The sequence below is a fragment of the Mustela erminea genome, chromosome 11 (genome assembly GCF_009829155.1).
Source record: "Mustela erminea isolate mMusErm1 chromosome 11, mMusErm1.Pri, whole genome shotgun sequence".
Classification (NCBI taxonomy): Eukaryota; Metazoa; Chordata; class Mammalia; order Carnivora; family Mustelidae; genus Mustela; species Mustela erminea.
The window spans coordinates 5278921-5306787 of NC_045624.1; the positions used below are offsets into that span (position 1 = coordinate 5278921).

The following is a 27867-nucleotide window of genomic DNA, read 5'->3' on the forward strand; positions in this document are numbered from 1 at the left end:
AGCAAAGGCCTCTAACTCCCGAGAAGACGATGAAACGGGTATTTCCTTTTATTTTCACCAGGGCTGGGGTTATGTCTGAGCCCTAGGCTGGGCTGCCCGGGGTCAGTCTGCTGTTCTCGAACATGTGGCTGTCAAGACCCTTTCCCACGGATGAGTAGTGAGGACCCACGGGGATTTTATTTGTGTGGGTCTCATCGATTAGCTTTTACCATATTAAAAATTAAAACTGAGGATGCTGGGTGGCTCAGGGTCTGCCTTCGGCTCAGGTCAGGATCCCGAGGTCCTGGAATCGAGTCCCACATGGGGCTCCCTGCTCACCCTGGAGTCTGCTTGTCCCTCTGCCTCTGCCCCTTCCCCAACTCATGCACACTCTCTCTCAGATAAATAAAATCTTTTAAAAAAATTAAAACTGAGAAATTTGAAAATATGTATTAGTTGATCTAAAATATCAATACTAAACTCGTGACATATTACCGAGGATATATTTCATCCAAAAAACAAAAACAAAAACAAAAAAACTGGAAGGCTGGCATTGCTTTACGTGATTGCAGATCTTTTTGAGGCCTGGGAGAAAGCAGAGTGGGGCTCCCCTGTCGGCTTCCGCACTCATTCTGTTGCTGTATATAGATATTGTTTGGGATGAAGTATGTGACAAAATTTCAGCCTCAAACAGCTACATGGTTGGAAAAGAGAGGAGTATTTTATTTTATTTTTTAAATAATTTTTATTTACTTATTTGAGAGAGAGCACATGTAAGCAGGGGGAGGTACAGAGGGAGAAGCATACTCCCCGCTGAGCTGGGAGCCCGATGCAGGGCTCGATCCAGGGCCTCCAAGATCATGACCTGAGCCGAAGGCAGACGCCCAGCCGACTGAGCCACCCAGGCGTACCAAGAGACGAGTATTTTAATAGCCTCTTCAGAAAACTGTGGATTGTCTTCTGGACAAGTAGTAGTTTCTTAAAAGGTTAGTTGCAGTGTGGAATCTGGAGCCTTGTTAATGAAGCTTCCCAGCCTCCATAACAGAATCTCTTCTATTACATTACTATCTACCAACCTCTCCTGCACTGAGAGTGGATGTTTACTTCATGCATGATTCTGTAATATCCTCAACTGGTCCTTTGGAAAATACTGGGTCGCTGACTCATGCAGATCTTCCAAATGTTGACACATTTCGTTGCACAGTATTCAAAAAACAAAATCACCTTTATTAATAACACCACCGATCTCCTTCTGAGAAGTCTTTAAGGATTGGGAAGCTGTCAAGCTCATTATGACAGACACGGCTTTTCCAAAATTCTGGCTTTTGCTTGAAAACATTGCATTGTTGGCAACAAATATGGTCAGTTGTTTGCCTCGAAGTGACAGGCTCCCTTTGTTCATTTTGGAAAAAAATGTCTGCCAAACACCCCAGTCTGAGAAACCACAGTTTGTCCATTTTTCAATGTCTCATTTAAAAGGCAGCTCAGCCCCACACATACTTTTCCTCAAGAAAACCATCATTTTGCAGCTTGTAACAGGAGTACTGTAGATATGCCTGCTTGTTTCTTCACACAGGATATTAAAAGGACACGTGTTGAAGGGTTGAGATTCCATAAAATGAGTAAGAAGTTTTGTTTAAGACGTGGAGAGAGGTAGGGTGAGGAGAGGCACAGAGAGAGGGAGAGAGAGAATCTGAAGCAGGCTCCGTGCCCAGCACAGGGCCCACTCGATCTCAGCACGCTGAGATCATGACCTGAGCCAGAACCAAGAGTGGGACGCTTAACTGACTGAGCCACCCAGGTCCCCCTAAAATAAATAAATTTTACTGCGCCCTCAAGGATGCTCTGAAGTAAAACTGGCTTATTTTCCCCACAGTGGAAGGTGAATGTCATTTGCCAGAGGCTCGGTGTGGGATGCGGTTCTGGAGTTTTCCAGGGCACAGACATCGATGGGGCCCAGGCAGTGGGGGGGAAACCAGCAGATAATTGCCTTCGTGTTATCATGAGAGGTTTTGACCTTGTAGACTCCCTGGAAAGGTTGCAGGGACAACCCCGCCCCCAAGGGGTCCCCTGACCACGCTTTGGAAACCACCAGTATAACTTAGAGGCTGTTAAAAGGCATTGCTGCAGCCCCTCCATCGCTCGGAATAGCACTGATGGAGACCGGGACTGAGGAGCCTCATAGGATTTAGGACCATATCCTTGTCCCCTGTTTGGTCCTAATCTCAACACTCAACCCACTCCCTGGAGGGAAAGTGTTCTTAACTACCCGTGTTTCATAAGCCGTTACCATTTGTCCTTAAAATTTTTCATGTTTGAAAAAAAGTAGAAATGCTGTTGCCTATATTCTTTGCCACTCCCATATTTGTGTGTGTGTGTGTGTGTGTGTACATGCATACATGTTTCCTCTCAGATGTGTAGACTATATATATAGGCAAGGTGCCTTTAAAATGTATATATTTTATATATATATTAAGTTATGTATTATAATAATATAACATATATTTATATATATGTTTTATATATGTATCATATATATATATATATATATATATATATATATATATGGTAAAGGTACCTTTAAAAAGGTTTTTTACCTTTAAATTTCCCTTTACCTTTAAAATTTACCTTTAGATACACCTTGAAAAAGTGCCAACTGACATGTCCAAAGAGTTTGGTTAGACTCATTTTTCACACTAATGTGCCTTAAAAATGAATGATTGGAAATCATTTTTCCCTCAGGCTGAACATAGTCCTTGTAGACACTGTCTACTCTGTGGGGAGGGGAAATTTGATCGTGTTTAGTGACAAACAACACTTCCTGTGACTCGTGTCTCACACATATGACTAAATCTTCCAACCCAGGTTCATTAGGAGTTATACACCATCTTCCTTTATTATCTACTTTATGACCAAAAATTACAATAAGAAGGAATCTTCACCCACTACCCTCATGCATACCCTCGGCTTTCTTGAAACAATGATCCCCCTCAATGCCAATTGATATGTCTATAGTAGTTCCTTTATTTCTTTTAAAGATTTAATTCATTGTTTGTCAAAGGGAGAGAGTGTGTGTGCACAAACAGGGGAGCAGCAGGCAGAGGAGAAACAGACTCCCCGCTGAGCAGGGAGTCCAATGCCAGACTTGATCCCAAGACCCCAGGATCATGACCTGAGCTAGACACAGACACTTAACCAACTGAGCCACCCAGGCGTCCCAATGATGCTTCATTTTAAACCAAGCTACTCCTGACCCATTAAACTATATTCATTACCCAGGAGTGGGTCACACTCTGTGGTTTTTGTACCACTGGTTTAGACTAGGTTCCTTACAGGCTGGTTTCCAATATTCCATTTATAGTAGATGTGCTCGTGCTGAGTGACAAGGGGCCATCTCTTTTCAAATGCAAGTGCTCGTCTCTTTGGGTCTCTTGACTTGTCTTCTTGCTTCCTTGAGAGGACTCTGTCTCCTCATTGAAAGTCCCCCCCTTTGCCCATGTGGATGCCACCCCTGGAATTCTGGCCCTCGGTGCTGACTTCTCTTGTTCTCCTAGAACAGTTTTCCCAAAGGGTAGGATGACTACCACTAGGGTACGCAAGATGATTTTAGTGATAGAAGGAAGAACATTTTAATAGCTATATATTTGTGTATCTGGAAAAAATATACATTTAGAACACCCAAACTGACGATTTCCTGGTATTGTTGCCTAAAGATTAATTTTTTTAAATCAATTTTGAGTAACTGTACGGGTTGCGTAGTAGTATGACAAAATGGCACTTGACTGGAATTTGGGAAGCAGAGCTGAAGAACCCCGACCCTGCTGCTCTCACCCAACATGGTACACATTGCCCACTCCACTCATACTCACGGCGACCCTAGTAACCTACCAAAGGTACTTCCTGGATACCCGATCGACATCGGAAATTCGCTGGTTTACCCCAGCATTTCTCCTTTCTTCTTACCTCGAACTGGCTCATCCTGTCAATTTTCTCCAACATCCTAGTCTCTTCTATTTACCTCCTGACCCACGGAAATATCAAGTCCAAACTCTTCTTAAATCTCTGCGATACTCCTCTGCGTAGCTTGCTTGATTTTTACTTTCATTGTAAAAACGTCGTAAATATTCTTGGTTCCAGGCGCTCCATATCTATCCCTTTCCACTCGACGTGGGTATTAAGATCTTTTGATATTGTCCGAACAGTCAGGGAAGATTACATTCGCCCCTAGAATCCTACCACATGAAATCTAATTCCATCGTCTTAGCTCCCAGGCGTCTCCGCGGATCTGTCCTTAATTTCTCTGCAAGAACACTCCGCTCTCCGAGAAAGCCATTCCCGGCTGTGTCCTGCAAGTGTCTTTGCCTTTAGAGCTTTTCCTCTGCTGTGGCCACCACCTGAAGTGGAGTCCTCTCGCTTCCTTCCAGTGTGCCTCCGTGCGTCTCCTAAGAGAAGTCGAGCCTCTCCAAACGTTCCTTAGCATTTGCATACACTGTGTTGTTGCTAGAGTTGGTTGTTTTTTGTATGGTTTGCTTTTTTACTTAAACTACTTGGTAATTTTTTTTTAAGATTTATTTATTTTAGAGAGAGAGTGCGTGTGCACACGTGCGAGCTGGGGGAGGGGCAGAAGGAGAGAGAGAATGTCAAGCAGACTCCCCACTGAGCGTGGAGTCCCACGAGGGGCTCCATCTCACCACCCTGAGATCGTGACCTGAGCTGAAATTAAGGGTCGGACGCTTAATGAACTGAGCCATCCAGGCGCCCCTGCTTTGTAATTTTTGACAGAAATACAGTTTTCACAATTGGGCTAAAACCTCCACCCAATTAGCCTATTACCCCCTGAGGGCAGGGCTAGATGTGATGTAATTCCCAAGTATCATGTAGGATGTTTTGGGCTGTCAAGTACCAGGAAACTCCAAGTCAGAGCAGCTAGAATGACATCTGCTGCCTCGTGCTACAGCTGCAGAAGTAGGAAAGGCCCCAGGCAGGGTGAGATACAGGCCTGCTCGGTGATGTCACCGGGACCCAAGCTCTTTCTCCGCTGTGGCTTCAGCTGAGGGCTGGTCCTCCCTCGTAGTCAGGGCCACGTGCCGCAGTGGCAAGAATGGGGTGGGGCGGGGTCATGCGTGCCAGGTGGGGGGGCCGCTCTCTTCAGCCGGAAGCCCCTTCTCTTTACCCTGGGACAGGAAGAAGGATCGTCACCATTGAGACTCGTGTGAGGAAAGCGTGTGTACTGTGGTGAAATTCGGGGCTTATTCTAGGAAAGAAGGTGGTAGGAGAATGCATGCAGTCAGGCAGCCAGCAGTGTCCCGCACAGCACGGAACAATCTACCACACTCGGAGGGTGCGCTGTGCTAATAGGGGTATGCAGCTGAGGGTAAAGTGGGGACTACTAGCGTATCTATTCATGCCCATATACACACGTGTACTCTTACTTATGTAATCTGTAATTACGTAACATTCATACATAATTCATAGTCACATATATAACATCCTGTAGAGTATGAGAAATACTATGTCTTCTGAATCAAGAAATAAATAAAATGACACATTTAGCTAAGAATCAGAGTGGACATGTAAGACATTAAACATAGAACAAAAGGTTGAGACTTAGGGGCACCTGGGTGGCTCAGTCAGTTAAGCGTCTGCCTTCAGCTCAGAGCATGACCCTGTCCTGGGATCGAGTTCCGCATCGGGGGTCCCTGCTCGGCGGGGAGCCTGCTTCTCCTTCTTACACTCCCCTTGCTTGTGTCCCCCGCCCCGTCAGAGAAGTAAATAAACTCTTTAAAAAATAAAAAAAGAATAGGTAGAATTAGACCGTATCACAGAAGTACAACATAAAGAACTAAAGGTAAGAGGCACTAGATGCCATGACTGCTTTGGTGGAAAATCCCAAGTGAATCAACAAAACAGCCACTAAAACTTACAAGTAAGTTTATCAATGTCCCAGGGTACAAAGGTAATATGCACATAGCAATGATATCTTTATATGCTAGCAGAAAATTAGGAAATTTGAAAAACGATTTCATTTCCAAAAGCATTAGAAAAATCCCATAAGATACTAAGGAATAAATTTAGTAAAAGATAGGTAGGACCTCTATGCTGAAACCCACAGAAGATGACTTAGAGAGATTAAAGACACAAAGGAAGGGAAAGACTCACCATGGTCCTGAACTGGAAGGCCTGGCCTTGTGAGGAGGTGAATTCTTCCCAAATTGACCAATAGATCAAAAGCGATCCCAACCAAAATTCCAGGAGGCTTCCTGTTGTTCTGAAGTGTATGTGGAAATACAGAGGGCTTAGAAGAACCAATGCAGTTTTTTTAAATGAAGACCGAAGTAGGAAAATGATTCAAGACTTAACCACAAAGCTACAATAATCAAGAAAGGGCGATCACAACGGAAGTATAGATACAGATCATTGAACAGAATGGAGAGGCCAGAGTTAGATGCCAAGTGTGTAGTAGGTTGACTTTATCTTTTTTTTTTTTAAGATTTCTTATTTATTTATTGTCAGAGAGAGAGCATGAGCAGGCAGAGTCACAGGCAGAGGCAGAGAGAGAAGCAGGCTCCCTGCTGGACAAGGAGCCCGATGCGGGACTCGATCCCAGGACCCCGGGATCGTGACCTGAGCCGAAGGCAGCGGCTTAACTGACTGAGCCACCCAGGCGTCCCAGTAGGTTGATTTTAGATAAAGATGCTGAAGCAATTTTATTTTCATTGGAGAACATAAAGGCTTCTCAATGAACAGTGTGGAATTAGTAGGTATCAGCATGGGGGGACATGAACCTCACTCTTACCACGTATCATAATAAAAAAAATTAAACCAAAACAGATCAGAGCCCGAATATAAAAGTCAAAATATAAGAATTCTGGAAGGAAATATTGAAGAAAATCTTCACAATCTTGGGCGGGGACAGGGCAAAGATTTCTTAGGACACAGAATGGATGAATCATAAAAGGATAGATTGGATCTTATCAAAATTTTAAAATTTTCCTCTCTGAAAGACACAGTTAGATATGTGAAGAAGCATTGCGCAGAATGGGATAAAATGTTCACAACATGTGTATCAGACAAAGGGTCAGATCTGGAGGCTCCGCTAGGCTAGGATCCATTTCCAAACTCATGTGGTTGATGGCAAGACTCAGTTCCTTGGAGAGAAGACCCCAGTGACTTGCCACATGGGCCTTTCCAACGCGGTAGTCTGCTTCATCCGAGCCAGCAAGGGACCGAGTCTGATAGTAAGACAGAAGTCCTAGTCTCCTGTAGCCTAATCATGGAAGCTGATATCCCATCACCTTTGCTTTTTCTGTTGACTGGAAGCAAGTCTTTAGGTCCACCTTACACTCAGGGAGCGGGAATTGCACAAGAACATGAGGCCCAGGACATATAGGAATCATCAGGGGTCATCCTGGAGTCTCCTGCCACATTCATAGAACTCAATTTGGGCAAAAGAAATCCAATCAGAAAGGGGGCAAAAGATGTGTATACTCATTTCACTAAAGAAGATACATGAATGGCCAATAAACACATAAAAAGGTATCACTAGGCCTCAAGGAAATGTAAATTAAAACCACCAGGAGAAATAATTATGCACTCACTAGAATAACTAAAAAAAAGAAAAGTAAAAGAAAGAAAAACAAGAGGACCATACCAAGTTTTGATGAGGATGTGCAACGAACAAAGTTAATCATACGGGGAAAGGTAAAACACAGCCCATAAGCAAAACTGGCTGTTTGTCATGTTAAACATATACCTCCCGTATGACCCAGTCATTCTACTTTTTGCTGTTTACCCAAGAGGAATGGAGTTGGGTCCATGCAATGATCTGACCATGTTGGTTCATAGCAGCTTTGTTCACCATGGTCAAAATTGCATCCCCAGGGGAATGCAGACTTTGGCATAACCATGCAAGGGGCACTAGTCAGCCGCAAGCCGAACAGAGGACAGTCATGCTCAACCAGGTGACTGAATCTCAAATTCCTGATGCCGAGTGACATAATCCGGGGGCAAACAAGTGTTTACCGAATGTTTTCATCCATATGAAATTCTGAAAAATATCTATGGCCACAACACCGAGACCACCGATGGCCTTGAGATGGCAGAAGGAAGGAGGAATGAACCACACAGGGGCAAGAGGAAACATCTGGGGCGATAAAAATACTTTGTATCTTGATTCTAGTGGTGATTTTACGCTGTGCACTTGAAATGGACCCAGTTCCTGTAAGTAAATTATATCAATAGAAAAAGAGACGCTGTCTTTCTTAAAGGATTTAGTTGGCCTTCAGCAGGCCCTGCAACTACACTCAGTTGGTCTGCTCTGTGTCCCCTGTTCACAGCAGTCCTCCTAATTTAGCGATGTAACACCCTAAATAACTGTGAATAAAGATCGCCAAATTCTGCAGAGCCAAGGGCAGAAGAGGCAACAGAAGGGTGAAGAGGCCCCTTTGATTTCAACTTGATGACTGCACCTTCTTCTGAGCACTTTACGTAGAACAGAGCAGACAAAAATGGAAGTAGTCTGTTAATCAGTCCTGGGATCGAGCCCTGCATCGGGCTCTCTGCTCCGCAGGAAGCCTGCTTCTCCCTCTCCCACTCCCTCTGCTTGTGTTCTCTCTCTCACTATGTCTTATTTAAATGTATTTCTTTAAAAATAAAATCTTAGAGGGATGCCTGGGTGGCTCAGTTGGTTAAGCAGCTGCCTTCGGCTCAGGTCATGATCCCAGCGTCCTGGGATCGAGTCCCACGTCGGGCTCCTTGCTCAGCAGGGAGCCTGCTTCTCCCTCTGCCTCTGCCTGCCACTCCGTCTGCCTGTGCTTACTCTCTCCCCACCTCTCTCTCTGATAAATAAATAAAATCTTAAAAAAAAAAAAAAAATTTAAAAATAAAATCTTAGGGGCACCTGGGTGGCTCAGTGGGTTAAAGCCTCTGCCTTCAGCTCAGGTCATGATCCCAGGGTCCTGGGATCGAGCCCCACGTCAGGCTCTCTGCTCAGTGGGGAGCCTGCTTCCTCCTCTCTCTCTCTGCCTGCCTCTCTGCCTACTTGTAATCTCTACCTGTCAAATAAATAAATAAATAAAATCTTTAAAAAAAGAAATCTTAAAAAAAAAAGACTGAAAAACTGTTATCAGTGGTCTGCTCTGGAAAGGCCTAATGAGTAGGCCAATTGTAAGGGAAAGAGTAGAGAACCATCAAAAAGCCTTCCTGTGACTTTAGATCTTCTTTGTGTTACTTTTTTTTTTTTAAGATTTTATTTTTAAGTAATCTCTGTCCCATGTGGACTTGAACTCACAACACGGAGATCAAGAGTTGCACACTCCACCAACTGAGCCAGCCAGGAGCCCCATTTTGTTTTGCTTTATAATAGAAACCCAGCACAAAATTTACAGCTTGATGCATTAAAAATTGAAAGGATGATTGAACTTATTGAGCAATACTTATTTTTTTTTATTGGCAAAGTATTATGGGATGACAAGAATTATCAAGAGAATAGAATATATTTAGCGGTCAGTAAGTCCTGTCAAACACAAACCTAATAAAATATTTGGGCTAGCAAAAAATAAAAACAAATTTGGGTTTACTTGTCTAAAAGCAAGAGAAAAACATATTTCAGACCCTGACTCTTGGGTCCACAGAAGTGGAACTTGGGGCGTTACAGACTAACCCTATGTATGTGTAGGGTTCCTTCTGCTTATCTTTGATGTGAATTTCTAACCCTCCCAGATATTTTAGTGGCCCACCTACCTTGGTGCCGGGCATGCAACAGATACTAAATATTTGTTCAATGTCCGTCTTCAAAATCTTAACATTGTCTACTTTGGGGAACTTAGATGACAATTTAACGGAAAGAATCCAGGCAAAAGGGACTTTTTGGGTTTAGTTCATTTTCTTCATCTCTTATTTGATCGTCTGAACCAGGTTTTCGGCTGACTTTAACGGTAGAGATCAGTTACCACTCTGAAAAAATACTGTGGAAAGATGCTCTTTAAAGCCAATCGTACGTAAATGTTAGGGAGGAACTACATTTATTTGGTAGCATCTGACATTATTATTTGGAAAAGTATCAAGATGAACAAAACCTTTTCCCCAAATACACTGATTGAAATCAATCAGAAGAATTAATAGTTATACTGTCAAATACGTTAAGTTTTTGAGTTTTTACCAAATCTCTACACCACTTTTAAAAAATCAATTGTTGGGGTGCCTGGGTGGCTCAGTGGGTTAAAGCCTCTGCCTTCGGCTCAGGTCATGATATCAGGGTCCTGGGATAGAGCCCCGCATCGGGATCTCTGCTTCAGCAGGGAGACTGCTTCCTCCTCTCTCTCTCTGCCTGCCTCTCTGCCTACTTGTGATCTCTGTCAAATAAATAAACAAAATCTTTAAAAAAATAAAAATCAATTGTCTTCACTTAACAGAAATTAAAGCTGTCGGGTGGGGACCAGAGCTGGCAGAGGTCCCCACCGATTTCCAAACCAGGACATGAAGTGCTGTGGCCGAGGCTCATCCTCGGACGGAATCTATTAAAATAAAAATATTTGCTGCAACCGCCTGTTAGCAAAGGCGCTTTGTTTTTTCTTCTAAATGTCAGTTCCATTGCTCAAGGGAAAGCGACTGTAGTCATTGGTAAATAGGAATGAGGTCCAGAAGAAACATGAGTAAATGGAAAGAAATCATCTGCGAACCCATTCATCCTAACAAAATCAATTGTTTACGTGCCGTGTTTTCGAACTGCTGGGCTAAGAATGATAGTTCACTGCACTCAGGGATTTTTGGAACAGCCACTGTGTGCCTGGCACAGGCGCTACGAAGATGATCGGTCTTCAGAGATGACGGGATTGGGGGAAACAGCAAAATAAATCCCAGTCTTGTGTTAAGGGCCTCGCAGAAAGAAATAGGTGGGGTAAGAGAAGCAGGTAACCAGGTGAGCTGTACAAGAGGTCAAGAATCAGGAAAGGCTTCCTGGTGAAGGCTGAGCCTTCTTCTTTAGGACTCATTCTTAAAGGAGTGAGGAGAACTAGCCAAGTGTCAGGAGTACGGGGAGAGGCCAGAATGGTCAAACCCTTAGTGCTCTGAGTAGGAACCGTGCCTGAACGTGGCGGATGCAGAGAAAACGGGAAAGAGAAGACGAAGGAACGAAAGGACCCAAGCCCTGCTCTGAGCTGAGGCGCTCACAGGGCATTCCCAGCGGTCCCCAGAGCCACTGAATGGTTCTAAACGGTGGGGGGGTGGACCTAACAGGAACAAAGCTGTGTGAGTTTATTTTTCTTTTTTTTTTAGATTTTATTTGACAGAGAGAGATACAGGGAGAGAGGGAACACAAGGGGAGTGAGAGGGAGAAGAGGGCTTCCCGCTGAGTGGGGAGCCTGATGCAGGGATTAATCCCAGGACTGGGATCAGGACCCAAACTGAAGGCAGACACTTAATGACTGAGCCGCCCAGGCGCCCCAAGGCTATGTGTTTAACGCTCTGCCTCCAGCACAGAGATGAGACAAGATAGGAGAAGCCCAGCTGAGCATCGCAGCAGAGATGGAGACTGGGTCGGGAGGTGGGGGGGCTCCAAGGACAGGAAGACAGGTGGAGAGGACTCAGGGCTACCTTCGAGAGATGAGGTTGAATTGTCGAAATTAAATTCCAGGACAACGCCAGGAAGCAGTCCCGAGCTCAGGCTTGCTGGGAGCTTGTGACTGAGGCTTGGAAGTGTCCGTGCAGAGGAGGGGTCAAAGCTGGTCTCAGAGCTGAGCGAGTCGCAGAACAGGCAGCTCCTGTCCTGGCACTGGTGGGCGCCCCTTCCTACCTCCTCTTCCACACAGAGGACGCCTTTGTTCCAAGAAGACAGCGGGGGTGGAGGGTGGGGGGGCGGGAACGCCAGAGCTGCAGGTTTCCACATGCTAAATTATTCAGGAGCTACTTACCCGGTATTTAAGGTTGATTTATTTCTTGCAGAAGCTATTTAAGATAAAATAAAAGGTAAAGTGAACTCACATCCGACCTCAGCGCATCAAGGAAAGCTTTTTTGGCAGTCATTTCCTGAATAGGTTTTCCTGTCCGATGGCGTCCAGAATACACCTAGGCACAGTTATGTAAGACAGACCTTAATAATTTAGCATTTCTCACCAACAGGCAAGTCACACTGGTAATGGCTCCCTGGTTGTCAGGCATTCGGTCCATAAAGTTCAACTCCAGCCTCCTGCTCCCTCCCATTACGGCGGAGGACGGCTGCCCAGGCCGGCTGCAGAGCCTACAGAATCCGGGTAGAAATACTGTGATCTGCACGAGGCCCAGCTAGGAAACCCCGGGTCCTCTCTACCGTGATCTGGCAGTTTCATTCTCGAGAGAGAGGAGATGGCATCACACGGGCAAACCCCTTCTCGGCATCCAGAGCGTTGCCCCAACTCTTCCCTCTCCTGGCTCCCTCGCCTCCCTGAAACAGCTCCCGTGGAGCCTGGCGTATAAGGCGTTGAGATTTTAAGAAAACCTCACCTAAAATATCACCGCGAAAGGGCAGCCGACGGCCACCAACTTTCGACTGTGTGCTAACCATCTGTGGCGCGTTCGACCCCGTCGCCGCGTCTGTGCGTGCCCGAGACTGGCCGCAGACCCTCGGATTCCTGAAACGGGCCTGGGCGTGTTATGACCGAGAGCGGTTCCATCCCTGAGAGGGCTTACGAAGTGGAAGCAAGCTACGGAAAGGAGCTCTGCCTCACTAACCTGGAATACAGGGACGCTTTTATTTCCATCTTCCGGGACAACCCGGGTGGCTCCGTTGTCTGCCTGCGGCTCAGGTCATGATTCTGGAGTCCAGGGATCAAGTCCCGCATCAGGCTCCCTGCTCGGCGGGACGTCTGCTTCTCCCTCTGCCTCTCCCCTCTCACACTCTCTCTCTCTCTCTCTCAATCTCTCTCCCTCTCCCAAAGAAATAAATAAAATCTTTATTTCCGTCTTCCCCTGCAAACCCACGATCAAGTGGATTGAAGCCTGAGAAACTCTCAGTAATTTGTTTTAATTTCCATTCTCTCCCAACTTCAACAGCACTAGGTACAGGACTTTTTAGTCTGAGAACCCATTTGCACACTCACTGCCTCCAGACACACATACTTCCATTTATGGCCCATTTTGACCTGTCCCCCCCAAAAAAAAAACTCATCCAGATTACAGGTGAAATTGATTGTGCACCCGATAAACACCAATTAGGGATTTGTTTGTATAGTTATACTGGAATTACTGCAAGAAACTAAACATCGATTTTTCAAACATGAGGATGATTGACACTTCTACTATGTACCCCCGTGTTGTTTTTTTTTTTTAATTAAGCTTTTTATTTTGAGCTCACTGTAGATTCACATACAGTTTGTTGTAAGAGATGAGTGCCCTCTACCTAGTTTCTCCCAATGGTAACATCTTGCAAAACTAGAGTGCGGGAGACAGTGAAACCCTCACATATAGCTAGTGAAAATGTAAAAAGGTGCAGCCCCTGTGGAAAACAGTTTGGCAGTTTCTCAAAATGTTAAATATAGAGTTACCATATGACCCAGAAATTCCATTCCTGGGTCTATACCCGAGAGGAATGAAAACATATGTCCGCACAGATCCTTGTCCTTGAATGTTTATAGAGCAGTATTCACAATAGTCCAGAAGGGAAGAACCGCTACATATCCATCATCCGATGAATGGAAAAGCAACATGTGGTGTATGCATACAATGGTATATTATTCAGCAAAAAGAAAAAGAAAAAAGGAAATGCTGATGCATTACAACAGGGATGAACCTTGACAACAGTACGCTGAGTGAAAGGAGCTAGAGCTAAAAGACCGCGTATTATGAGAGTCCATTTCTATGAAATGTCCAGAACAGGCACATCTACAGAGAGAGCAAATAGAGCAAATGGTTGCCTAGGGCTGGGAATAGGGGTCAAGGGAGTGACAGGAAGTGACTACTAGTGGGTACTCTCTCTTTGGCATGATGACTTCCCATCCCCACAGTGATGCAGAAAGGATCCGGTTTCTTGTCATCCTTGCCAGCATTTGGTGTTGTCACTGTTTTTATTTTGTCCGTTCTAAAGGTGTGTGGCCACAGTATACTGTGGTTTTAATCTGTAACTTCCCTAATGGCTGGTGTTGTTGAACATCTTTTCGTGTGCTTACTGCCACTCCTCTTTCTCGGTGAGCTGTCTCTTCATATCTTTTGCCCTATTCTGAATTCTAATTTTTATTTTTCTGTTATTGAGTTGTTTTTTTAAGATTTTTATTTATTTGACAGACAGAGATCACAAGTAGGCAGAGAAGCAGGCAGAGAGAGAGGAGGAAGCAGGCTCCCCGCCGAGCAGAGAGCCTGATGCGGGACTCGATCCCAGGACCCTGAGATCGCGACCCAAGCTGAAGGCAGATGCTTTAACCCACTGAGCCACCCAGACGCCCCAAGTTTTGAAAGCTCTTTACGTGCATTGATGCATTTGTCAGCTGTGTGGTTTCACAAGTATTTTCTCCCACTCTGTCTCTTGTTTTTTCATCCTTTTTCCAGGGTCTGCCACAGAGCAGACATTTCTAATTTTAATGAGGTTCCGTTTGTTCATTTTACCTTTTATGGATCATATTCTTGATATCAAGTTGTACCCTTTGCCTAGGAGATCCAAAGATGTTTTTTTTTTTTTTCTGAAAGTTGTTAGTTTTATATTTCATTTTCAAGTCCATGACCCAATTTGAGCTCATTTTTGTATAAGATGTGAGGCTTATGTGGAGGTTTATTTTTTTGCCTACCAACCTCTGCTCCAACGCCACTGTGTCTGCACCTTCCTCAAACATCAGTTTGACATATTTTTGTGGGTCTATTTCTAGGTTTCCTATTTGTTTCTATTGACTTTTGTGTCTGTGCCCCTACCAGTACCACAAAGTCTGGATTACTTCTTCATTCTTCCTTTTCAAGATTGCTTTAGCTGTTCTCCAGCCTATGCCTTTCTGTATAAAATTTCAGAATTAGCTCATCTTCTCTACAGAAAATCTTGTTAGGATTTTGGTAGGGATTGCATTAAATGCAGAGATCAGTCGGGGGGAGAACTGACATCTTTACTAATCTGGGTCTTCCAAGACATAAACATGGGGTGTCTCTCCATTTATTTCGGTCTTCTTTCATTTCATCCACATACTGTAATTTTCCACATACAGATCTTGTACATGGTTTAAGTGTGTACCTGCACATTTAATTTCCTTTGCAGTGATTATAAATTATGCATCGTTTTGAATATCACTTTGCACAGGTTCATTGCTAGGATATGGCAATGCAACGAATTTTTGTGTGTTGATCTTGTAGCCTATGACTTTGCTGAACTCGCTCATTCTAGTTGGGGTTTTTTTGGTTCTGTTTTGTTTTTCAGTAGATTTCCTCCGAACTTTCTATGAAGACAACCATTTCATCTGCACATAGAGATGGTTTAATTTCTTCCTTTGCAACGTGTATGCCTTTTCTTTCTCTTTCTTGCCTTAATGCAGTGGCTGGAACTTCCGTACTATGTTGACTAAGAAGAGTGTGCAAAGAGGTCTAGAACCTTGTTCCTGAACTTAGAGCGAAAGCATTCAAGCTCTTGCTGTTAAGGAAGACACAGCTCTAGGCTTCTGTTTTGTTTTTGTTTTTCCTTACCTCCCCCCCCCACCCCTTTTTAAGCAGAAGCTTAAGACAGGGATTGGCCCAACTGAGATGACAGAGCAAAAAGGAAATGCAAAGAAGACTTCGGTACTTCCTCTTCCAGGCCAGGCTTGCAAGAGTGATAAAACTAGCTTCCTTTTAAGGGGTGGGTGTGGGGGGGGGGGTGCTTTACAGCCCTAATCAGCGCTAGAGAGCTGATCGCCCTTGGGGCCCCTGCAGTCCGCAATGAGCAAAGGGCGCCCTGAATGGGGCAGAAATTGGCTGTCACGCCGGAGGGCCTCAGGGAGCCGGGCGCCCGTCTCCCCTCCCGCTGCCCTGCTCTCCGGGCGGCCCTGGCAGCCTCCCTGACCGCCAACCTGAGCTGCCGATAGGAGAGTCTCAGATACCCAAGATCCAGGGTGACCGGAGTGGCCAGGCCAGACCGAGATTTGTGTGGGCTCCGGGCCGGGGCTCCCCCGAAGTAGAGCCGACTGTGAAGAAAGCGAGCGCACGAAGGCTGGGTCACACGGGGAGCTGCCAAGTGCATCCACGACACGTTTTCCTTTTTTAAATAGGGGACGAGGATGGGCAGTTGGCTCTAAAATCCAAAAAAGGAAAGCAGTGCCCCCACCCCCACCCCAGCCCAGCCCAGCCCAGCCCAGCCCAGCCCGGCGTGCGGGGCCTTCTCCCCTCCGCGGCCCCCGGCCCCTCTCGCGGCCGCGTCGCCCCGCCCACCGGCGGCGCGCCCCTCTCGCCCCACCCCCGCCGGCCGAGACCACACCTGCGCAGGTGAAGCCCGCGGGGACGCGCCGGCCGGGGGCGGCGGGCACGGGGCGCGGCCGCGCGCGGCGGGGCGGGAGGGCCGGGCAGGATGGGAAAGCCGGCCTCCGCTAATGGCCGCCCGGCCGCCGCGGCGGGAAGCAGGGCCGCGGCCGGAGGGGGGCGCCCCGGCCGCCGTCGCGCGAGCCGGCCGCGGGCTCCTCGGGGTCCTCTTCCCACGCTTCCTCCCCGCCGGTCCGTACCAAGGCCGCCGGGGGCTGGGGGGGGCGGGCCGTTCCACTCGGGAGGGGCGGCAGGTCAGGCCGCGGCGCGCGCCACCTGCGGCCCCCGGGGCGGGGGCGGGCCGGGGCCGGGCAGCCCTCTGGGGGCCGCCGGGTTCCCTCTCCGCCCGCCCCCCACGCCGCCCGGGCCCCGCCGCGCCGCAGCCCGCCCGGAGGCCCCTCCCCGCGGCGGCCCGCGCGTCCCCGCCCGCACCCGGCGCCCGCACCCCCGCGCGCCCCCGCGCGCCCCCGCCCGCGTCCCCGCCCCGCACCCCCGCGCCCCCGCCCTCGCGGCCGGGACGAGCGCCGCCGAGCGCATGCTGATCCCTGTCCTCCTCCTCCTCCTCAGGCGGCGCTGGCGGCGGCCCCGGGACCCGCGGAAGCCGGCATGCTGGAGAAATTCGAGTTGGAAGAAGAAGGTGAGTGTCCCCCGCCGGAACGCGCTCCGCGTCGTGGCCGAGGGGCCGGGGCGCGGGGACCGCGGGGTGCACGCCCCGGAGGCCGTGCGGCCCCGGGCTGCCTGCGGAGCGCGGCCGGGGATGCCGACGCCGAGCCGGCCCGGGGGACGTCCGCAGTGGCCCGCGGGCGCCGGTCCGGCCGGAACCCTCGCGGGGCTCGGGAGGCAGCGGCGCCGGCCGGCCCTCCGCACCGAAGGGCGGCCCTTTTGTCCTTCCCGGCCCAACTCGAAGGAGAGCAAGGTGTCACGCCGCGAAATTGTTCGTACTGCCACCGCGCGCCGGAGGCAGCCCCCCAACGCTGCGGACGGCCCCCACCTTTAAATAACACGCTCGGGTTCCCTTATCTGTGCTTCCGAAAATACCACCAGCAGGGTGTGTCTGCTGGTTCGTAGGGAAAGTTAAATGGCAACACCAGCGGCGGTTTAGTGCGCTGGTCTGGAGTTCAGGTGACCCTGTCACTTCCATCATTTCTGCCGCCTCTGCTCTCGCTCGGCTTCTCTTTGCCGCCCTGGTCTCCGCTGACTGCCCTGGATCTCGTCGCGAAGCTGTTAAAATGTGAAGGGGGCGAGTTTGTTCTCGGGCAAAATTAGCATCTTAAAAGCGAATACCATGAGCCTTCACCTGGATCTTATTTTGAAACTGTTAAAATTGGAAGGGGATAAGCTGGTCTTTGGGCAAAATTTGGGCATTTGAAATGGGATAGGATGGGCTCAAAGTCCAGAAAGAACTTCGCACAAGATGCCTGACAATTTGAGGCATTTATTTTAAAAGAACTCTGCACTGCCTGGCATACTTGCGTTATTTACTTGGTGACTTCTCTTTTTGCCCCGAGTATGGATAGAATAAAGCTCCTGGAACAAAGAATGTGCCATGTGGGTGCTGTCCCCTGTGCCAGCCTTACTCTAATACTTGTGTCATTTAGTCAGGCGATCACTTAAAGAAGCATACACAGCCAAGACGACAATGTTAAGCAGACACTGTTAGGCCAGTACCTGCATGTACTTTATGTTTTACATTTCCTGCAGCATTTCACAAACATGTCAGCTGGGAGCTAATGCATGCGTAGTAATCCTCGTTAAAAGTCTGCATCCGTATTTATTATTAACCAGCAGTTACACGATACATTTCAGAATCTTACTGGGACTTAATTTGCATTTTATCCTACTGAAAAATAACCCAGTATCTTAAATCGAATCCACCCCATTCTCATCAGTTCCGTGTCCAGTTTTGACCACTGTCCACAGAGGGGTATGGTGTGCCTCCCTGTCCACTGAGACTTTGTCTAAATCATGGGGGTTTTCTTTGTCCCCCAGACCAGTAACGATGAAGAGTCTATTACATTTAAACCTTCTGCAGACTCATGTGGGGGCAAGAGGAGAGTGGAGAGCAGATCCCTTAGCGAGGCGCCCACAGTTGTGGTTGAGAACGCCGTCCCAGCTTCACAGCTTAGCTCCATTGTTCCGCTCTGTGACTTTGGAGAAGTTACTAAACTCCTCCGAGCCTTACTTTCCTTGTTTATGAGATGGAGCTGATACCGGGTGTGTCAAGGATTAACTGAGATCATCTGCGGAGTGGTAGTACAGTGTCAGTGCTCTGGAAATGTTAGTCACTATTATTTTTAAAGTCCCATTAACCACTTTACCGAATTCGTGGACTTTTTAAGGCTTTTATTAATGAATCTTAACATAGAGATTGTTCTCAATGTGGACTCGATGGGGGTTTTTTCTCACTTGAGATGTATTGATTGAATTATGTTGCATGTTCTCAAAGCTGATACACACAAGCCTTGTTTTCTTTTGCATTGTTCCTGCCAACATTATTAAACGTCATTAACATATTAAACCTAAGCATCTGAGAAAGGGGATTTCCTGTTTTCTCCTATCTATTTTTATCTATATTGCTGTCATGACTTTAAAGCATGCTGAATCCCACAAATAACCCTGTCAAACTTTTCTAGGTTTTTAAGGAGGCAGAATGTTAAGCACTCGCTTGGAAGCTGTTAGCAGAGCTGGAAGAAGAAATAGTGTTGGCGTGGTTATCTAAAGTGCTGCTTTGTTTCTTTTGAACTTTATATTGCTTATTCATCCATGGTATGGAAAAGCTGAGTATCAGGCAGAATCTTACATTTATTTGGGGGTGTGCGGGGAGGGACTCCTAACAGTTTGAGCCGTTACACCTTTAAATATCCTGTGAACTGATGTGTTAGCAGGCTCTGTGATAGATAGCTATTGAATAGGTCCTCATTAAATCTTTAAATTCCCTTCCTATCCAGTTCATGTCTTAATGCATGGCTTGCACTCTGGACACACTGCTTAGATGGAGAGACATTTGCTATGCACAGAAACACACGACGACGAGTATTTTTGTTATCAAGTATTTTTCGATTTCCTAAGACATTATAACTGATCCTCTGTCTGTGAGAAACAGTTTGGGGGCCCTGGTGAAGTCGGAGTCATCTCTTAAAATGTCTTTGCTTCTGGGAAGGAGGAAGAAGCTCTACCACCATCCACTGGGCCTGGTCGGGGTCATCTTTTGCCTGGCTTCTGACACCAGCGGCCTGCCCACTGTCGGCTGCCACCGCTTCCTCCCGTTACACTCTGACGGAGGGACCGCTCCTCTACGGGAAAGTCTTTACCCCTGGCTCCGATCTATATATAGGATAAGTGCATGCTTCTCCTCATGTGCAGTCTCCCGCCTCCTCCCAGCCCCACAGCCAGTGATCAGAAGGCGCTCTGTGCCAGAAATCACCAGACATCTTTTTTAGAGGCAGATACTAATTCTGCGGGTCTGGGGGGTTGGCGGGGGGTGCTGAGAGTCTGCATTTCTGCAACACTTCCCGGTGCTGCTGCTTCATAGATCCCTCTGTGAAGAACAAGGCCCTAGAACAGGCCTCAGTCAACTTCTGCAAAGGGCCAGATGATCTCTGCCTCTGTCACGACTACCCAGCTCGCCGGGCTACGATTAGGGAGAAAGCTGCGAAGACCAAACTCAATCCAACAGGCCACGCTCCAGTGAAACTTTACTTAAAAAGCAGGGTAGGGACGCCTGGGTGGCCCAGTTGGTTAAGTGGCTGCCCTCAGCTCAGGTCATGATCCTAGCGGCGTGGGATCGTGTCCCACATCGGGCTCCTTGCTCGGCGGGGAGCCTGTTTCTCCCTCTGCCTCTGCTGCCACTCTGTCTGCCCGTGCTCGCTCGCTCTCCCTCTCTCTCTCTCTGACAAATGGATAAATAAAATCTTTAAAAAAAAAAAAAAGGCAGGACAGTGGGGTTCCTGGAGGGAGCTCAGTTAGTCAAGCGGCCACCTTCGGCTCAGGTCATGATCTCAGGGTCCTGGGATCAAGGCCCACTTCGGGCTCCTTGCTCAGCGGGGAGCCTGCTTCTCTCTCTCTGCCTGTCATTCCCTCTGCTTGTGTATTCTCTTTCTCTGTCAAGTAAATAAATAAAATAAAATAGAAAACAGGCTGGATTGGGCTCCCGGGTGTAGTTAGCCAGCCCCCTGCTCTGCGTGCCTGTCGTGGTGTCTGCGCGTTAGGGTGTCGCATCAGACTGCGGGCAGGACTTCCTCTTCGTCTGTCCCCCTCCTCCCCTCTTACTGATGCATCGTGGCTCTGCCCAGATCTCACCCTCTTTTCGAGGCTGTCCCCCTAAATCCCTTCTGTGCCTCTCTCACAATTCATCTTGCTGTTCCCCGTGCCTGGGATGGCTGAGGCACCGCAGGCGCTCGGCGGTGTCGGGGTCCTAGCGAGGACGGCATCTCTGTAAATGTTACCTTATGGGAGCGTGGAGAGGTGGTTGATTCTGTGTGCGCAGAGCGATGCGAACCGTGCCTCACCCGCAACAGTGAGCGGATGTGTTTGCTCTTCCAATTTCTGATTCAAATGTGAGTCATATTGATGTTTGTTTTGTCACAATTCATTGTCTCGGACTTATTTAATGGCAGGACCAAGCACAAGTACTTCATAGGGACCTAAACACAACCCAGGAATGCTTTCCGAAGTAGATAAGTAAGTGCCAGCCATTCATTCGTGATTAGTAAAGCTGTAATTCTGGCACCGCTTCAAGAATTTAACGGCCCCTCGGAGCTATCTCTCTTATCTCCCAGCTTCTCTCTTGTCCCTTTAGCTGTCACAGACTCTGCACTTATTTCAGGGTTTCGGTAACTTGCTGTGGCTGTCTCGGCCCACCTAACTGGCTCTCCAGCTGGCTTCTCCCCTCTTCCCTCGCCGTCTGACTCCTCCCTGAGCCCAGACCATCCTGGCTGTCCTGGCTGTCCTTCACCCTCACAGCATTTTCCAGAGCATACTCTTTCCAGAATTCACCTGCAACTCATTTTTCTAGCAAGGCTGGTCAGCCAAGTCTACACGGATCAAAAGTACACAAGAAACAGGGCCGCCTTTTTAGAAGGGAAGGCATCTTTCAGTGAAGGGTCACGGAGTTTGGGGCTCAGTTTGGTAATGAATTAGCTGCGTCCACAGATAATCCAGAGCCCCTTGGGGCTTTGCTGGCTTGTTTTGTTGTTGGGGTCATTGTGAGTTTTCTGTCTAAAACAAGGCCTGGCACTTGGTGAACTTGAACTTTTCCTTCTAATTCAAAAATACAGCCTCAGGCAACCAGCAGCCTCCCTATAAACAGAACCAAACTTTGGTGCCCACTGAAACTCATTCATTCCAAACTGGGGGAGCAAAGTGGGCAAAGATCGAGTCTTGTCAGGGCACCAAGGACCTGAGATGTTGCCATGGTTCGTGGCTCTCCGAAGGGCCACAGGACGTAGACGGATGTACAGTGTATCTGCGGTATTCAAGTTTCTTGGGGGTGGGACAGTTCGGAGGGAAAATGTGTAAGAAGTTTCAGATGGGGATTGGATAGTGAAAAAAGTATGAGAAACACTGCTCTGACTTCTGGAAGAATTGTCTGTGTTCCCATGACCTGCTGGAGCACCCCCTTAGCACCAGCTTTAGAGCCTCTGCTCCGTGAGGCTCAGCAGAGCCCACTAGGTCAGCCGCTGGCCCTCGTGTGAGGAGTGCTGACCTCTGGTGGCAGAGCTGCCCCAGTGACAGGCTCGTCCTCACCCTGTGGCCGCCCCTCCGCAATGATGATTATTATAGACTCTTAGAAGGCTCTGATAATCTATCGTCCAAACTCTCCTTCCCTTCTGAGTTTGCATACTCGACTTAGACAAGAGATTCTCTCTTAGTTATAAAAGCACTTGCACTTTTATGAAACATTTACAATTAAAATCTTTTTTCTCCAGCTGGCCCCATATTTAAAGCTTGCCACATGTCATAGATTTCATGTCTCTGGAATTAGGCTGTAGCTTGACATTTGATGGTGTCTTAGATTTGATGAGATAGCGTGGTCGGGGGAGACGGGGGAGGCTTTGTTACCTGAAATGGAAAGATCCTGACTACTTGAAATCAGGAGGAGAGTGCGGCAGGCTGGGGGGCATTCAAAAGAGGACCTGTCTCCGGGCTTCACCAGGCACTGAGAAGTCCTCAGGAGCCGAGGCGGCGTCCTGGCCCTCTCCGTGGCGGCTGGATCTCCATGCCCTTCCCTCTCGAGACGGACCCTGCCTGCTACGGGGGACACTCCGCTCGGACCCCAGGAGCACAGGCCGCAGTCCAGACCCAATTCGCATGGCAGGGCAGTGGCCGGAGACAGTCCCATCCTGCGCGGGGGGCACAGTCCCTGAAAGACGCTATACTGGCATCTCTGCGACTCAATTTCACCCGTGGGTTTTAAAGTGGAGAAACTTGATACTATAGAGCATTTGGAGTTTGTTTAAAAGAAATGGAAAGTTTTGGGGAACGCTTTTTTGTGGTTCTCAGAACTGGCACACAGGAAGCTTGTCGAGCACGGCGGGGAGAGTTCATGTGTATCGAGCCCTCGGAACAGCCTTGAGAGTCGGTATTTTTATCATCTCTGTTTTAGAGAGGAAGAACCCAAGAAAATAAGAGAAGAAATAAATGACCTCGGGGCCGTGTCTGGGAAGGGGGAGAAGCAGGATTCTAACACAGTCCTGTGCCCCGAGCCGCGTGCGTAACCGGCGCGGAAGCGTCCCTTACCGGGACATCTGTTTTCCCACCTGCCGTGACCCGCCGGCCCGCTTCTGGCTGAGCCGCCCAGGCACTTGCCAGTGTCTGCGGGCCCGCCGCGCCGCTTCTTGCTTTGAACCCTTGGTGACAGTCCGCAGAGCCATTCTCTGCCCTGCGCCCCCCGCGGCACCGTGCGACCCCCACGCACAGCCGGCGGGTCATTGTCGCTCCCCAGAGGTCCTTACTCGTCTTTCTCGAGCGCTGGCCATTGACTCACGGGCCTGCACAGGGCCTGCTCGCCTTCGGGTCCCACGGCCTTGCTCGCTGCTGTCACCTCGGTGACCCGGTGTCTGGATCCCGTGTCCGTAATCACCTCGCTGCATGGTGACCAGCGATGCCCGAATGACGGCCGGGCCACATCTCTCCCGAGGCCCCAGCTGTCTGCTCGTTGCTTCCACTGGCCCGCACCCCGGCCTCCAGGCTGTTGCTGGGACTCGCTCCCCCTCCCACATCCAGGTGATGAAGCCAGTCACTCCTGCCAGTGCGTGAGGCCAGGCCCGGGCAGCGCTGCTCTGGGCATCGGCTGTGCCCTCCGGTCGGGAGGCCCTGCAGCCCTGAGAGATGGTTAATAAAAGCACCGGCGGACCGGAGCTCCAGACTGCGTTTCCTTCCCTGCTCTCTGCCGACCTGGGTGCCCCCTCTGCACCTCTGTGTTCTGTCGCCCCCCCGCCCGGCCTCGGCCCCCTCACCTTGCTCCCTGGCCTTCCTGTCCCCTTGGCCCCCTGCTGGTTTTCCTCAGATCTTGGCGCCAGCATCACTTCCCTGGTGGGGGCCCTTCCCTAAGCCCCAGATGGGACTCGATCTTTTGATCCCTCCAGCCTGGCAGGGGCCACGAAGCAGAGGCAGTTCCCCGTGTTTCTGTCACCAACCTGTACGCTCCGTGAGGCTGGGGACTGCCGACCCACCGCCCTCTGGGATTCAGAGGCACCGAGACACGTGAGACTCCGTTGTGAACATGTGTGCACCCGTGCACCCGTGCACAGCATTGTAAAGGTTTTAGCTTTTACTCCGGCGCAGGGGCTCGGGGTGCTTCCCGTTCTTCCCGCCATGCGCGCCTCTGCCGGAACCCGGACTGCCCGGAGTTCACATGGGAGAAGACCAGCCTGCTGCCTGCCGAGCCTGAGGAAAGCCCCAGAAGCCTGGGAGCCTGTAGAGGCATCTTCTGTTAGTACCTTTCTCTGCGAGTGCTGTGCCGTGTGGGAGGTTGCCAGGGGGTCTGTGCCGAAGGCTCCATCCTGTTGCCAAAACCGAAGATGCGCGTGCTTTTACGGACCGACGTCCACTCTCTGGCAAAGTGCAGTGGGCCGTGTGAGTTGGAGTAGCGTTCTGTTCGAATCCCAGACTGCGGCACACCGGTGTGGGACCCTGGTGACACAGACCTCAGTTCACCTGAAGGAATCGACTGAATTGGGCCGCCACACTTGTGACGCAAGCTGATTTGCTGAATATATTCACGGATCTCTTTTCCCTCCTAAAATCCTACTGAAATGGCAGCAATCAATAAAACAGAATACAAAACTTAGTCTTTTTTTTTTTAAGGTTTTATTTATTTATTTGACAGAGATCACAAGTAGGCAGAGAGGCAGGCAGAGAGAGAGGAGGAAGCAGGCTCCCTGCAGAGCAGAGAGCCCGACGAGGGACTTGATCCCAGGATCCTGAGATCATGACCTGAGCCAAAGGCAGAGGCTTTCACCCACTGAGCCACCCAGGCGCCCCAAAACTTAGTGTTGCTCAACAAAACCAAAAGCTTAGTTCTCGGAAGGGACAAAAAGTAGGCAGAGTCTGTTCAGGAAAGTAGTGAGTGAGAAGACAAAGCTTCAGAAATCGGTGGGGGGGGGCTCTTAATTAAAAATGCAAAGATTTAGAGAATACCAATAAATGAAACCGGAGTATACCAAACTATAGCGATAAATTTAAAGCTCTTTCGGTCACCATAAAAGAACTTTAAAATTAGTTGACTTGTACACTTTAAATAAGTGAACGGTATGGATGTGAAATACTGTCTCCACAAAGCTGTTTTTTAAGAAAAGTAACGAAAAGTTCTCAGCATTCCTCTGACCCTGCCATAGAGGCCCAGAGTCCAGCCTGTCGATGGACGTGTTCTGGAAGGCCTTCACGGAGCAGTTAACGTGAAGGCTATTTACATTATTTGATGGCGTAGAGAAAGATGGCGGCTTCCCAGCTCGTTCTTTGAGCTAGCTGGATCCTGACATCCAAACCAGCTGATGGCACCCAAAGAGGAAAACAGGTGACGAACCTGGCCTTGAGAATATGGGCAGAGCCCCCGCATAGACGGCAGCGGGAGGAGCCCCAGGCTGCTCGGTGACCAAGCAGGGTGGTGTCCCGGAAATGCAAGAAGAGCAAAGTTTATTAAGAAATCACCGAGGAATTAACAGCCACCGGTTAAAGGAGAAGAGCTTCCGGTCATCTCGGTAGACACCAGAACAGCAGTTGAGCAAGGTCAGCATATGTTCCTTTAACAAAATCCTTAATAAGCCAGAGGGAGAAGGAAGCGTCTTGAAGTTGATGGAAACAGACTGGACAGAAGCCTCCAGCAGCCGAGGTGGTTCCTGGCATTGTCCATGTTCCGGGCGGCCCCACCCGGCCGGCCCTTCGGATGCTCGGGACTCCGTCCTCGCCGTGGCTTCAGCTGAGCTCATAGGTCTGTCCCAGGAACAAGGGAACGTCGGCTGGGGTGCACGTTTCAGTCGTGCGGCTCCCAGAATTCAGCATGAAACCATTTTAAAAAGAACAGGAATCACATGTAATTTCAAGGTCACGGCTGTGGCTGAGGCATCCCTCAGGCATTCACTGCAGCCGGTTTTGAGCTACCTGGGGAGACGCTCTGCCTTCACCTACCCGCTTCTTTCCTACCGAGTCTTTACTGCCCTTCCTGGAAGAGCCCCCGCACTTACCCCGCCAGTTGGGAGTCGCCGGCCGCATGCGTGAAACCAAATGCAAAAAGCATGGAAAGAAAAGATCTAATGCACCTTATTTATTTTTCTTCCTCTTAAGAAAAACAAGATCCTAGTTCTTGGAGAAGACCAATTGGGGGTAAACCTTATTACCTGTAAAATTACATTTAAGCATTGACTTTGTTAACATTTGTGTTTCTAAGCACTTTAGGAAAAACTACACGAGTCTGGGTTTTCCCATATACTTTAAATTCCATGTTCCCCATTTTCACTTATTTCTTGCTCAACTATTTTAAATGGTTTTCTTAAAAAAAAAAATCTACCGTATGTGTATTTTAGTTTACTGTTTAGTTTACTAGTAAACTTGTGTTTCAAAATGTAGAATGAAGAATAAAATACATTTTTTATTTATTTTTTTTTAAAGATTTTATTTATTTATTTGACAGAGAGAAATCACAAGTAGTCGGAGAGGCAGGCAGAGAGAGAGAGAGGGAAGCAGGCTCCCCGCTGAGCAGAGAGCCCGATGCGGGACTCAATCCCAGGACCCTGAGATCACGACCTGAGCCGAAGGCAGCGGCTTAACCCACTGAGCCTCCCAGGCGCCCCTAAAATACATTTTTTAAAAACAGTGATCATTTGGGGAATTACAGTGACATGTCTATATATTAAGATAAAATTACGGGGATTGGAAATAAGGGGTTGGGACTTTGGGTTTTCAGGGGGATTTTAAGTGAAGTTTGGGGTGATATGTGAATTTTGTTTTAAAATGCCTTCATTGGGGTACCTGGGTGGCTCAGTTGGTTAAGTGTGTGGCTACGTCGTGATCTCCAGGTCCGGGGATTGAGCCCTGTGTTGGGCTCTCTGCTCTGCTGGGAGGCTGCTTCTCCCTCTCTTTCTGCCTCTCCCCCCACTTGTGCTCTCTTTCTCTTTCTCTTAAACAAATAAATAAAAATCTTTTTAAAAAAATAGTAAAATAATAAAATGCCTTCATCCTGGGGCGCCTTTGTGGCTTAGTCAACTAAGCATCCAATTCTTGGTTTTGGCTCAGGCCATGATCTTGGGGTCATGAGATCGAGCCCCAAGTCGTGTTCTGTGCTCCGCAGGGAGTCTGTTTACGGGTCTCTCCCTCTCCATCTGCCCCTCCCCCTTGTGCACACTCATCTCTTTGAGACGTGGTTTGGATCTGTTGCTCTGATCACTGATGAATTCAAGAGCAGTGTTGAGTCTTGGTAAATGAAGGAGACGGGACGTGGCTTGGAGTCAGGTGTGTGTTGCAGCTGTGGCCAAGCAGAGCCTCTTCTGTGTGGTGGCTGGACAGTAGCTTGGAAAGCCGGCCCCCAAGGAGAGACCGCCAGTCCCTCTGAGGGTCACACACTTGTGTCGGTCCTGTAAGCCCCCAGGCCTCACAGCTCTGTTAATAGACTGGCCGCTGGGAAGGATGCCCACGGCTGATTGAGTTAGGACAGCACCCCAGTACGAGCAGTCACAGTCCCCCTCTCCTGTACGGGCTTAATTTACATCCTCTGACTCGGATTCTGCCGAAAGGTTTGCTGGGACATGGCCCAGAGCAGGCAGAATGAACCCAGCTGCTGCGGGTGTGGTCACGTGCTTAGGGAATCTCAGGTCACTGGAACCAGCCCCTGTGCTTTTCTCTCCCATCCGCAAGGAGAGCCATCTGCGAGCCACTCCCAGCCAGCCTTCTAGCACCTTCCACCTGCCACCTCATCTTGCCTTTTTTAGACTAATTATCAGTGGCAGTCTGTCTTCTTTG

At 48.7% G+C, this 27867-nt stretch overlaps 1 protein-coding gene across 8 annotated transcripts in view; it reads left to right on the plus strand.

Moving 5' to 3' along the window:
- The window catches only part of PRKAG2 (protein kinase AMP-activated non-catalytic subunit gamma 2), a 242260-nt gene that overhangs the window by 170763 nt on the left and 43630 nt on the right, over window positions 1-27867 (plus strand). For 4 of the 8 annotated variants that reach the window (XM_032305085.1, XM_032305086.1, XM_032305088.1 and 1 more), the window contains one exon: window positions 16981-17050. In XM_032305085.1, coding sequence (XP_032160976.1) covers window positions 16981-17050 — 70 coding nt within the window. Of the gene's footprint in view, window positions 1-16296; window positions 16381-16445; window positions 16606-16980; window positions 17051-27867 lie in introns of those variants that run through there. The other 4 variants (XM_032305091.1, XM_032305093.1, XM_032305090.1 and 1 more) reach the window with 2 other exon arrangements.